This window comes from Gossypium raimondii, chromosome 6 (assembly GCF_025698545.1).
Source record: "Gossypium raimondii isolate GPD5lz chromosome 6, ASM2569854v1, whole genome shotgun sequence".
NCBI classification, from domain to species: domain Eukaryota; kingdom Viridiplantae; phylum Streptophyta; class Magnoliopsida; order Malvales; family Malvaceae; genus Gossypium; species Gossypium raimondii.
The window spans coordinates 46,829,026-46,842,303 of record NC_068570.1 but is presented as its reverse complement, the minus strand read 5'-3'; the positions used below and the strand labels follow the sequence as shown (position 1 = coordinate 46,842,303).

General features: G+C 32.0%; 1 protein-coding gene across 1 annotated transcript; it reads left to right on the top strand.

The window, feature by feature from the left end:
• The first annotated feature begins 6,504 nt into the window (after window positions 1-6,504).
• Window positions 6,505-8,931, top strand: LOC105773660 (pyruvate dehydrogenase E1 component subunit beta-3, chloroplastic). The gene is made up of 4 exons (XM_012595729.2): window positions 6,505-6,756; window positions 6,840-6,946; window positions 7,060-7,103; window positions 7,809-8,931. The coding sequence occupies exons 1-4, from the start codon at window positions 6,648-6,650 to the stop codon at window positions 8,779-8,781; spliced, it is 1,233 nt and encodes a 410-aa protein (XP_012451183.1). The 5' UTR covers window positions 6,505-6,647; the 3' UTR covers window positions 8,782-8,931.
• The last annotated feature ends 4,347 nt before the right edge of the window (window positions 8,932-13,278 follow it).

Here is a 13,278-nt window from a genome sequence, read left to right as displayed (position 1 = left end):
AATGCCGCTAAAGTTACCAGCATTAGCGGCGCTTTTTCAAAAAACGCCGCTAAAGACCCGAAAGGTAAGAAAACGACGCCGTTGGGCTTTAGTTTTTTGCGGCGTTTTTACAAAAAATGCCACTAATGCTCATTTTTAGTGGCGATTTCCATAAAGCGCCGCTAATGCTCGATTTTTACCGGCATTTTTTTGTCTAAGCGCTGCTAAAAGCCTGTTTTTGTGTAGTGCTTAATTCTATACCATCTACAACATTTATAACATGATATTCCCATATTAACTAACTAACAACACCCATGCATGACTTTGAATCTTTAACAACCAATTTCTAAAGCTTTCCAACAACGGAAATCTACATTAAAACATATGAATTCATTAATCTAGCATGTGGGTATTATTACTCTAAGATTATAAACTAAATTTCCATAAAATTTCAATTGAAAATTTATACCTTACCTTCAAATTTTAGGATCGGCAATGGAAGAATAAACTAGCCTATTTCTTTCTTTGTTTCTTCTTTGACCGATTGTAGAAGAAAGAGAAGAGAAAAATGTATTCTCTTTCATCCCACGATCACACTAATATATTTAATTTTGATTCACAATAACATTATGAGTGGTGGAATCCAACGGTTGATAATATTGTTGGGCACTAATCCTTCATTTATGATGGGATAATTGTTTTTAAGGATCTGTCGATTGTCTTAACAAGGACTTATCTCAAGACTTCAATTATATCTTCTCATATACTCCACTTATGGTTTAGTCCCTATGCTTTATATATATTAACTTAACCCATTTAACTAATTAATTCGATTTAATGGTTTGACCCTAAAATTTCATAATTGACATGTACTTATTTGATTCTAATTTTCGATTAATTCAATTTAAAAATTAAATTTTCGGACATCGTAAAAGAACACAATCAAAATAATATCTAAAAGATATCCAAAGTCAAACCAATAGTTGTGGAATGACCTAAACACAGTGGTATTTGAGCAAAAACAAGTCGCACATAAATGATAGGGGATGAAAGTGGAACTTAAAATATTAAAGTTTGGAAAATTTATGAATAGTTTAGGAACAATATATCTAATTTCTTCAAAATATTTACATCACGTTTAATGCATATTATACGGGTTTAAAAGAAATATGTAAAAATAATTATTTTGTAAAAGAGAAAATAATAAAAAACGAATATGAATAATTTGGATAGAGGAATAGGAATTTCAATTATTTTGAGTTTAGGAGTCCCCGTAGAAATAATGAAGAGAAGGAGGCTTGAAAATGACCAAGAATGCGTGTTTTGGGCACTGAAATTTCACCATCTCCGCAACAATTAGAAAGTTTTGGTTGGCAGTTTGATATTGATCCATTTCAAACCAACTTGTTATTTGTCTCTCACCATCAAAGGAATTTTAGTCTATGTATTATAAGTTTGATTTTGAAATTCAACCCATTGTAATTGGAAACATGGCATCTTCAACTGTCATTGTCCGTTTACTTATGAATGCAAATTGCTCTTGACTCAATAGTACAACCTTTAATCATAAAATGAGAAGATGAAATTGTCTGTTTAGATAACTTATTTTCATAAAGGGAGGTGAATGAAAAGGAGTTGAAAATCTCCTACTTTCTTTACCTTTATTCCATTTTTTTAGTGCCCCGGTTTGGGGGAATGAGATGAATATATAGGTTTTATATTTTAGATTGTTATCTCTTTATTTTTTTAAAAAATTTTAACACTCTTATTTTTATTTTCTATTTTTTAGGTTACTAGGAGTATTTAATTTTAAACTTGTTTGATATTTATTTTTGAATTATTAGATATCATTAGATTAAATTTTTAGATTATTATCTGTTTATTTTAAAATTTATTTTGTTAGATGAGTAGGAGTCCTTAACTTGTAATTTGGTTAACATGGTTTTGATCAAATAAGCTTGTTTTAAACCACAATATGTTGATATATGATTGATTAACACTTCAAAATATTAGTATTTTTCTATATTTTTAATTTAATTTTGTTATTATATAAATTTAGAAAATATATGTAGAACAAGTCATTTCCTTTCCTTTCCACAATTAACCAAATACAAATCTTTTCCTTCCATTTATAAATTTTAATTATCCAAACAGGAAATAAATATATCTATTTTATGTCCTCTACTATTCTTTTCCATTTCCTCTACACTATGTTTGGATCGGGGCAAAGAGAGGAAAAGAAAAGGAAAGGAAGGGGAAGGAAGTTTGGATTAATATTTTAACTTAAGCAATGGAGAGTAAAGGACTTTCTTTTAAAATACTTGATTTTCATTTACCTTAATTTGGGGATAAAAGCTAGAGAAAGGAAAGGAAAATGATTTTTGAAGCTATAAATTAATTATTTTTGTCCTCCTCATTTTCTATATAATTGTCAAAAAATCATCCTAATAAACATTTTCCTTTCCTTTCCATTGGTTAATCAAACAAAATTTGTTAAAATTAGTTTACTTTCCTTTCCTTTAATAATTTTAACCATCCAAATAAAATAATAGGTAATTATTTTCTCTCCTTAACCTTCCTTTTTCTTTTTCTTTTACTTCAATATTGTTAATCCAAACATAAGCTAGGTAGTTGGTACAATTGAATGATCAAATTGTACAATAACAAATTCAATCCAAATAGTAAGAACTGCTATTTGCTCAATTTAGAAATTTTCTTACTATTTACAGCTCATTATTTTAGTCTCAAGTGATTAGTACATGTTTGCATACTCATTTACTTCATAATTTTTTTTAAAGTCTTAAATGTTAAAAATGCCTTTGTAAACTATCAGAAAAAAAAAATCATTTAAGCCCGTAATTGAAGTATTTCTTGGTACAACGCCGGTGTCCATTGCACCAATTGAATTAAAGGAGTTGAAAGCACAACTATAAAAATTGTTAGACCAGGATTTTATATTCCCTAACATATCACCTTGGGGAGCACCAGTGTTGTTTGTTAAGAACAAGGATAGTTCTTTGAGACTTTGTATTGATTATTGACAACTGAATAAGGTGACCGTAAAGAATAAGTATCCACTACCGATGATCCATGATTTGTTTGATAAGTTAAGATAAGATACATTGTTCTTAAAGATTTATCTTTAATAAAGGTATTACCAGTTAAAGGTGAATGAGTCTCATGTTTCTAAAACAACATTCAGAACACGATATTGACATTATGAGTTTTTGGTTATGCCATTTAGACTCACTAACACACCAACAATTTTCATGTATTTGATGAACCAAATCTTTCAACCGTACTTGGATCAGGTTGTAGTGGTCTTCATTAATGATATCCTCATGTATTCCAAAACTGAAGAAGATTATTATCAAAACTTGAGAATTATGTTACAAGTTCTTACAGACAAAAACTATATGCAAAGTTTTAGCTATTTTTGGCTTCAAGAGGTTGCTTTTTTTGGGCCATATTATAACGACTACGAGATGTGAGTTGCTTTGAAAAATATTAAAACCATATTGGAGTGGAAAACACTTAAGAATATTTTAGAAATTCAAAGTTTCTTAGGTTTGGTTGGATATTATCAAAGGTTCATAAAAGGATTTTCAATTATTGCTTCACCAATGACCAAAATACTTCAGAAAAAATGTCTCATTTGAATCAAATGATAAATGACAAGAGAGCATTAAGAAACTCAAAGAAATTCTTACTGAAGCTCCAATTTTAAACCAACTTGAATTGGGTAAGGACTATGTTATTTATAGTGATGCATCACACAACGATTTCAGTTGTGTTTTGATGCAAGATGAGAAAGTGGTAGTTTATGCCTCGAGATAGTTGAAACAGCATGAAAAGTATCACCCAAAAAATGATTTAGAACTAGCTGCTATTGTTTTGGCTTTCAAGATATGTTAACATTATATATATTGGGAGAATGCTACATTTATGCAGACCACAAGAGCCTTAAGTATCTGTTATCTCAAAAGGAATTTAATTTGAAACAACGAAGGTAGATAAAGCTTCTCAAAGATTATGATTTTATTATAGACTACCAACTTGGTAAAGCAAAGATGCATTGAGCAGAAACCCCTTTACAACTAATAAAAGTATATAGTAATTGAAATTTCTAATTAGATATTGTTGATTAATGAATAATCTTAATTGTATCTTATTTAACTTGTAGCATAAAAAGCTATGAATGCTCGACTAGAGATGATGAGTGGTGGTGCTTTGTTGGCTGAATTGAGAATTAGACCGACATTACGTAAACAACTAAAAGAGGTTCAATTGAAAGATGATAAATAATGAATACGTGAAAAACAAGTTGATAATGGAGAATCAAAATAATGAGTTAAGTGCTAATGATTGTTTATGTTTCAGATGAAGAGTGTATGTGCCTAGTGTTAATGAGTTGAAGAAACATATCCTTCGAGGAGCTCCTAGTATCTCAAAGTTCATTATTGGTGGCCAAGGATGAAACAAGACATGACAAAGTTTGTATCGAAGTGTTTGACATGTCAATAGATGAAAGTTAAAACACCAAGTTCTTTCAGGTTTGCTTCATCCTATGGCAATACCTGAATGGAAATGTGGTAAGATTACTATAGATTTTGTGGTAGGGTTGCCACTTACACCAAGAAAGAAGAATTCAATTTGGGTGATAGTTGATAGATTAAGAATTCAATTTGGGTGATAGTTGATAGATTAAGAATTCAATTTGGGTGATAGTTGATAGATTGATAAAGTTTGCTTATTTTTTGTTAGTTTGAAATTTAAACCTTAATTTACTTGTATTGGAAATAATATAAATTTGAATGGAACATGCTAAACACAGAGACATGGAAATAATGACATTAGGTATAATATAAATGATACAAACTTCAACAACAAAGATTTCAGGTTAAACTTAGGAGCAAGTTCATCCCTCTATTATAAAAGTGAGCAATTTAGTCTTACATTTAATTTCAAAGCAAATAGGTAAAACTGTAAATGATAGTAAGATTGAAGTCCTTATCATGTTCTAAGTCAAATTTTTAGACATTCAACATTACAACATTTAAAATTTTTATCTTTTCGCTTCAAAATTAAAAATTAAACATAGAGAGGCTGCACAATTCCTTTTTTTTTTTTTTGCAAAATAAGTGAAATACAAAAAGGATTGTTGAGAACAATCCAAACAAGTTCAAACACAATTTAAAAAAAAACAAATAAAACAAAACAACCTAGCCAATACTACAAAGTAGACAAAAACACTTCAACAACAGACTTCCCCGTTGTACTCTGCTACAGCAAACAGCAGACCATCCCAGCATCAATCACTCTACTTCAGCAGCAAAACACCAAGTAGCTTTAAAGAAGTTTTCCTTGACATGCTTGCCATAGCAAAAGATTCTGCAAAAATCGAGGCAACCGCCATACCAATCAAACCTCAACATGAGACTACAATTCGAACCTCAACCACTACCAAAAAAAACCTCCCAAAATCACGAATAGGTTTTGTTTTATTTGTTTTTTTTTTAAAAACTGTGTTTGAACTTGTTTTTTAAAAATTCTGATGACTTTGCTTGAAGACTAAAAAATAAAAAGATACAGGACATAATTCTTGTTATTTGGATATAACAGCAGAGAGTATAATGGGGCCTTGCAAATTAGATCATGCTGAGATGTTTAGCTTGAATGTTAGGATCCATGGCATGCCTTGAGTTTTGCGTGAGCATAATTTTTGAATTTTACTAAGGATACGTATATTCATTTGCAGGGTTAACTGTATGATTACTCGGAAAAATATGAGTTCCCACAAAATTTCAATTTAAAATAATCAATATTAACAACTAAAAGAAGAGTATTAAGTAGCAGAAAAGGGATACCCACAAAGGGATTATGAACAAACAAGCCGATTCAGATCAGAAAAAATTAGATTGAGAAACCAATTATTCAAGAACGTGAAGAATTGGAAAATACAATGATTAGGAACAAAAACGATTACCGTCTTTTTATTTGTCGACAACCACTTGATTTTAAGTCTTAGAACATAAATTCGTCGGTGAAGAAGACCTACCTGGACCCTCCATTGAATCCTCTTTTGTTTCTGTAGGTGAATAAAAAATTCTGATGATAATAGCTTTCTTAGTCAACTGAAAAAGAAAACTAAAAAAAGGGGAGATTAATGGTTTTTTAACTAAGATTTAGGGTTTAAAATTTTTAATTAATTAAATTTATTTAATTAAAAATCTATTCTCATCCCAAATTGGCACTTAAAATTTAGTTAGACTGCCACGTAGGATTACCGTTAGGAAGCTAACAGAACTTAACGGGAGAGTGATCACTTCGTAACAAAATAATAACATAAGTGACTAAAACATAACATTTCGAACATAAGTGATTAAAATATAATCTGAAGCAAACAAAAGTGACTATTTTTATAATTTATCCTTAAACCTAAATGAACTAGTCTTTGATGAAAAGAATGCCTTATGGGTGCATTCCACTCCAAATAAATCGCCCAACATTTAAAAAAAAAATTAATATCAATAAAAATACCCTCAAATTCTCCGCCTAGTTTACTCCTCTCGTATAAATTTCACTCTTCCTTGTTTAATTTATTTCCATTTTTGTTTTAAATAAATTTCATTTTCTTTTTTACTTTCGCCGCTGCAAGTGCAAATCCAATGGCTGCCATCTTCCAAGGAGTTGGGGCGGCTCCTGCGTTATCATCATTACCCTCCAATTCTTTCGATTCCAAAAATATTCTTTTTTCTCCTCGTAGATCCTTCTCCGGTTCGTTGTTCTTTTTTCATTTTTCATTTTCATTTCAGATTTTTTTTAAAAAAAAATTGTTTTTGAATACTGTTTTGGTTCAGTGAGGAAAGCGCCGAGCTTTGTGGTAGTCAGATCTGATGGAACCATGAACTTGGATTTGAATCCTAAAGGTCGAAGGGCTCAACAATTTATTGCCAATGCAGTTGCGGTAATGCTTCCTTTTTATTCCCCTCTCTCTGTCTCTTCGTTTTCTACGTTTTGAAAATTCCTAGTGTCATTTCCTATGATGTTACTAATTTAATTGTATTTTGATTTTTTTAGACCAAAGAAGATAGCTCCGCAGCGTCGTCATCTTCGAAACCAGGGTAATTATTTTCGATTTTAGAGTTCAGAATTAACTTTTGAATTAGTGTTACATTGTTGTTAATTGCTCTAATTTTGTTAAATATGAAAGATGTTGATATTATTACTGTTGTATTAGCATGGTATTGCTCAATTTTTCTTACTTTTCTGCCTAAGACATAACCCAAAGCTTGCATTGATATTTTGATTCTTTTGTATTATTTTATAACTTAGTCTTTTTTTTCAGTTCATGCCTTGGTTTTGACGAACATTTTTTTTCCTCTTTTCATTGCAATCCTGCAACTTTAGTTGAGATGCATGCTTAACTAAGTCTTGCTCATATTATGGTAATGTTCATGCATTTTATACCAGTCAGGCATTAACCTCTTTCTAACATCAGTACAGTCTTTCACAAGTGAATTTGTTTTTCCATATCAATGTTGTTGTTGGCTTATAGTAGGTCTTTCTAAAATGACTGATTCATTGCAGTCTGTCTACTGTCATCAACTGATTGTCAGAGGCATATGCGTCAAAGGTTGAATGGGTGTCACTTGATTCTTGGGTGTATGCTTGCATGTATCTATGTCTGTTTCGTGTGTTGCAATGGAGCTATGTTCATCATTAATTTTTTTTTTATATTCATACTTGTCACAATCATGTCTTTTGTTTTGTTATTTTATGAAAATTGTTGGAGTGATATATGTAACTAGATCTATATTGTATCCCAGGCATGAGCTTTTACTTTTTGAAGCTCTACGAGAGGGATTGGAAGAAGAAATGGAGAGGGATCCCCGTGTGTGTGTCATGGGTGAAGATGTGGGTCACTATGGAGGTTCCTACAAAGTGACCAAAGGACTAGCTACGAAGTTTGGGGACCTTAGGGTTCTTGACACCCCTATTGCGGAGAACTCTTTCACTGGCATGGGAATCGGAGCTGCTATGACTGGCTTGAGACCCGTTGTTGAGGGTATGAACATGGGATTTCTCCTCCTTGCTTTTAATCAGATCTCAAACAATTGTGGTATGCTTCATTATACGTCTGGTGGCCAGTTTACCATACCGATAGTTATTCGTGGACCTGGTGGTGTTGGACGGCAACTTGGTGCAGAGCATTCTCAACGCCTTGAGTCCTATTTTCAGTCAGTACCTGGAATTCAAATGGTTGCATGTTCAACCCCTTACAATGCCAAGGGATTAATGAAGGCTGCTCTCAGAAGTGAGAACCCTGTTATACTTTTTGAGCATGTTTTGCTTTACAACCTCAAGGAGAGAATCCCAGATGAGGATTATATCTGTAATCTTGAGGAAGCTGAGATGGTAAGGCCTGGAGAACATGTCACTATTCTAACCTATTCAAGGATGAGGTATCATGTGATGCAGGCAGCAAAAACTTTGGTGAACAAGGGTTATGATCCTGAAGTAATTGATATTAGGTCATTGAAACCATTTGATCTTTACACCATTGGTAACTCAGTTAAGAAGACACATCGTGTTCTCATTGTGGAGGAGTGCATGCGGACAGGTGGTATTGGTGCTAGCTTGACCGCTGCCATCACTGAGAATTTCCATGATTATTTGGATGCTCCAATCATCTGCTTATCTTCACAGGATGTGCCTACACCATATGCTGGAAGATTGGAGGAATGGACTGTAGTTCAGCCTGCGCAAATTGTGACGGCGGTTGAGCAGCTCTGCCAGTAGTTGTGATAGCAGTAATAGTGATTCCATAGTTGAAGTTCTGTTAATCTTGTCGTGTTTAGTAAGAAAGCAGTTCTTTTGCAACATCGTTTTCGATCTCTAATTCCTGTTCCTTGGCAATTTTGTCAGTTAAAACTTGCAAGTTTTCATCAAGTTGAGGCCCTTGTGATCTTGTTCTTTCTTGACTAAAATGGCAAGTAAGATCCTTAAGCAATAGTTATAGGTAGAATTATGGAAAATAGCTCTGTACTTTCCGAGATCTGATTGATAAAATATATTTATAACTCGTTATGAGGGGTATTCTGAAACCATGAGATTGGTGTGACCTGAGCAAAATGTTGAGGAGAAATGTGGTGGTTAAGCCCGGCCCATGGACAGGTCTAGTCTCACTCTTGTATCTTTAATATGAATGCTTCTCTAACAACCTTTCATACATCAATCAATACAACTCTCACACACAAAAGGCTATCGACTTATCACTCCCACAATAATTCCATGTAAAATGCAATAAAAAGCATCTAAATTCAATATTTTATCTTCCAAGGCTTTTTGAATCTCTAAGAATTTTATTTTAGGTTTCGTTTTCTATTGCTTACCAAAATTGCATTTAGGGTAAAAAACGCTTTTGGTAAGCAAAGCTAATTTTAACTCGCTTTTAAAAATGTTTTTGAACCAAAAAGAAAAAATATTATTTTAATTTTGATTGATTTTTTGGAAAAGCCAAATAACATTTTAACCATTTTTATATTTCAACGTATGTTATGTAATATTTTTAAAATTTATTTCAAATATATAACATTATATATTTAAATTTGTAATGGTCATATTTTAATAATATTTAAAATATATTATATGTTCAAATTAAATTTTACAAATAATTAATATCAACTGCTTACAAATATTTAAAATTTATATTTAATATATCAAAATACATTATTTAAATGCATATTTTTATTTTATAATATCATGTCTAAAATGAAAATTTTATTTACCAAAAGCACTTTTTACAATAATATTAAACACTTAAATCTTTAATCATTCAAAAACAATGAAAAACTAGCCTTAAGTATTATCTCTAAGAATTATCTTCAATTGCAAGTATCATGATGCTTGGATTAGGACTCTCCAAAACTTGTTGCCGAAAGATAAAGGATATGGACTCTTCAAAAATCATATTTGGAATTGAACTCTTTTATCTTGAAATCTTTTAAGTGTGTTGCGTCAAAAGATAGATATTTGCACGCTTTTTTATCTATAAGGATAAAGATAAATACAAAGTAAAAAACTACAAAGCATGTTGCAACTTGATTCCTAGGGCAACTTATCTCAGCTCTTAGCTCGGGACTCTTTTATAGGGCAACTGAACTAAGATTGGGCCTCTACTATAGCTTTTCTATATGAGCAATCATACTTGTCATCCTTTTTTCCTTTTTGGCACTTAATCGAAGAGTTCTCTGTCCATGCTAAAGTTAGACCCGTAATTAAACAAGTCTATGATAGGCTGAGTGATATTTTCACTTATAGACAGAGTTGAATTTATTGTGAAACATTGGAATTCAACTGATCAGATAAATTATTGTAGTAGCATCTATTAGCCTTTCCTAAGACCCTAATTACTTGAAAATGTTGAAAGATGCATATCCTTTTGTTTGGGATTATTTTGAAAGGTGTCATTACCATTGCCTCAAAACATGTGGGATAGTTAGTGGATTCAAACAAGCATGTCTATTGGCTTTTTGCCAAGCATGTGAATGTTTCAAACCCTGGAAAGGGTCTTTTCCTAGGGACTTTGAAACCTAGCTTTTTGCATGAACATCAAGCGTTCTTTTATGTTTCAGTATTGACATGTAACCCATCATGGTAATGTTGTTTTTTTTCCTCTTTATTTTCACATCACATGTCCATGATCTGCTTTTTCAGTATAAAGGCTTCCACCTGCTAGCCATGCCATCATCTTTCTTATTTTTTTTTTCTTTAATCTCACTCGCTTGGACATTGCTACCTACCTAGCATATTGCATGCTATATATGTATGTATATACATTGGTTTTCAGGTGATAATTGGTTCATTTTTCAAGATTAGAGCTTAGGTAAACTATTCATAATATTTTGGTCCCTACTCTTAAAATTCAATTCTGATAGAGTACATTAGTTATAAAAATAGTTCATAGACAATCTAATCAATTAACCCTTGCAAAATTGCAAGTACAGGTCTGGTACAAGATTATAACATAAATTGTGAATCAATTCATTTGCTTTCATTCTTGTATTACTTTTATTTTGTTTTGTTGTCATACAAGGACTCTCGAGGTTTCTTCTGCGTTTATGTTATTATATTTTATCAATGCAAAGACATTTCTTTTTCTTATAACAAGTAAAATAAATAATAAATAAATGGTTGGTCTTAACAGTAACTTAAGTCTATGTTATGCTATATATTGAATATTTAAAAAAAAAAAACAAAGTGTCAGAGCAATATTTATTAAAAAAAAGAAAGTGAAAAGTGAACAAATTATCCATACGGATATTTTAAGGGGAAGAAATGTTGTGGTGAGAGTTTATGTAAGGTTATCATTGAAAAGTTTTTGGCATTTTAAAATGTTATGCAACTGCCCACCACTATTTCTACTACTTAAGTCTTAAAGGGAAGTTTATGGCAAGGTTAAGGTTTCTTTTTGTAGTTGTTTTAGTTGTCCTTAAAGCTCAATGGAAGTTGGGTATATAAATTTATCCAATGGAAGTGGGGAGAGCAAGGGTGGCCACTCCTCTAATTGCTTGCATGCCTCATTCGAAGATTAAATAGGTAGGCCACAACTTATTAATTATTCGATTAATTGACTTCCAATATAAATTTAAAAAAAAATTTTTTTATCCAATTAATTTTCATAAAATCATTTTTAAATTCAAATGTGGGCAGTTACAATTCTTTTTGGGTATTCCAAATCATGATTTTTTTCATGAAAGAAAAGGAAAAGAATTAAAGAGATGATGATTAATTAGGAGACAATGACTAGGAGATATAGTTTGGTGATTAGTTCTTGAACAATGACACACAAGACAAAAAAGTGGGTTTTATTTATTTAAAATAAATGTTGGAGAATTTCTTGAAATATGATTGATTAAATTAAGAATTAAGTTAAAACAACAATAAAGAAGTAGTAGTAGAAGCTTGCATCATCCAATTCGTCATGGTGCATAGATTTTTGGGGAAGTCTAGATGTTGAAATTAAAAAGAGAAGAAATTTTCACTAATTTGATGTTTTGTTTCTCCATAAACGTGTTGTTTCCACTCTTTTCTTTTTCCTTCTTTTTTTGGGGTTGAAGCTGTTTCTTTGTGGTTGCAGGGACGTGTACGCTGCTATGGTGCACACTTGCTCATGGATTGCGTCGTGGGAAAAGAGGAGACTTTCCATTTAGATTTACATGGGCATTTTGTCAAACACCAGCCGACCATCGATTTGGCGGCCACCATTTTCCCACTCACTCCCGCACCATTTGCTGCTCCATCTCTTACTATATTTTGGGGGGTGGGAGAGGCTTTGTTAAGCCCTTGTGGGTTTCACGTGGACACCATACTTGCCTACACTTTTTTCTGCAGTCTAGTCATTTGAGTTCAGTAGCCTTGTGATGTCTTTGCCATCAACTTAAATTATATTATTAATAAAAGAACCAGGCTTTTTTCATGCAAATTCTAAAAGCTAACATTTTGCAGAACACGTTTTAGAACATTAATTGAAGAGATAAAACTTCCATAATTTTGGATGAACAAGTCGGTCCCTGCCAGGGCCTCCTTAATTCTTCCTAACCAAGTTAGAACAGAGGCAATTCCATTACAACTTCAACCCTTTTGCCTTCGACTGGGGGCCGCTGCAAAATAATTACAAAACATCAAATGGTTAAACCACTATTTAGGGTTTGAATTTTTTAATTATTTCTACATTGGAGTCTGAACTATTTTTTGGTCCAAGTTAGACTCTAAACCTGACAGTTGTTCTTATATTGAAGCATGAATCAGACAATTTTCCCACATTGGGGTTTGAATTTTTTTACCAAATTAGTCCATGAACTTGACAATTATTCTCATATTGGGACTTGAACTTGACAGTTGTTCCCACATTAGAGCCTAAGCTTTGGGATTTTGAAGGACTAACTTGGACAAAAAAAGTTCAAGGGACCTAACTTGGATCAAAACAAAGTTCAGACTCCAATATAGAAAATGTTTCTAAGTTCAGGGCTTAACTTGGACAAAAAAAAGTTCAAGCCCCAATTTGCAAAAAGTTTTCAAGTTTAGGCCTTCAAAAGTGATTTAACCCAACATCAAATTATTGACTTTAATTTTTTTTTTTTATCATTGCTTGAATTTGGCCTTTGCCTATAAATTGAGAGTAATGAGAGACTTTGACACGTATTCTTCAGCATATTCAATCATCAATGTGAGGATCCAGATACGGAGAACATCTATTTAGTTTATTATTACTATGACAATGGAATATCTCTAACC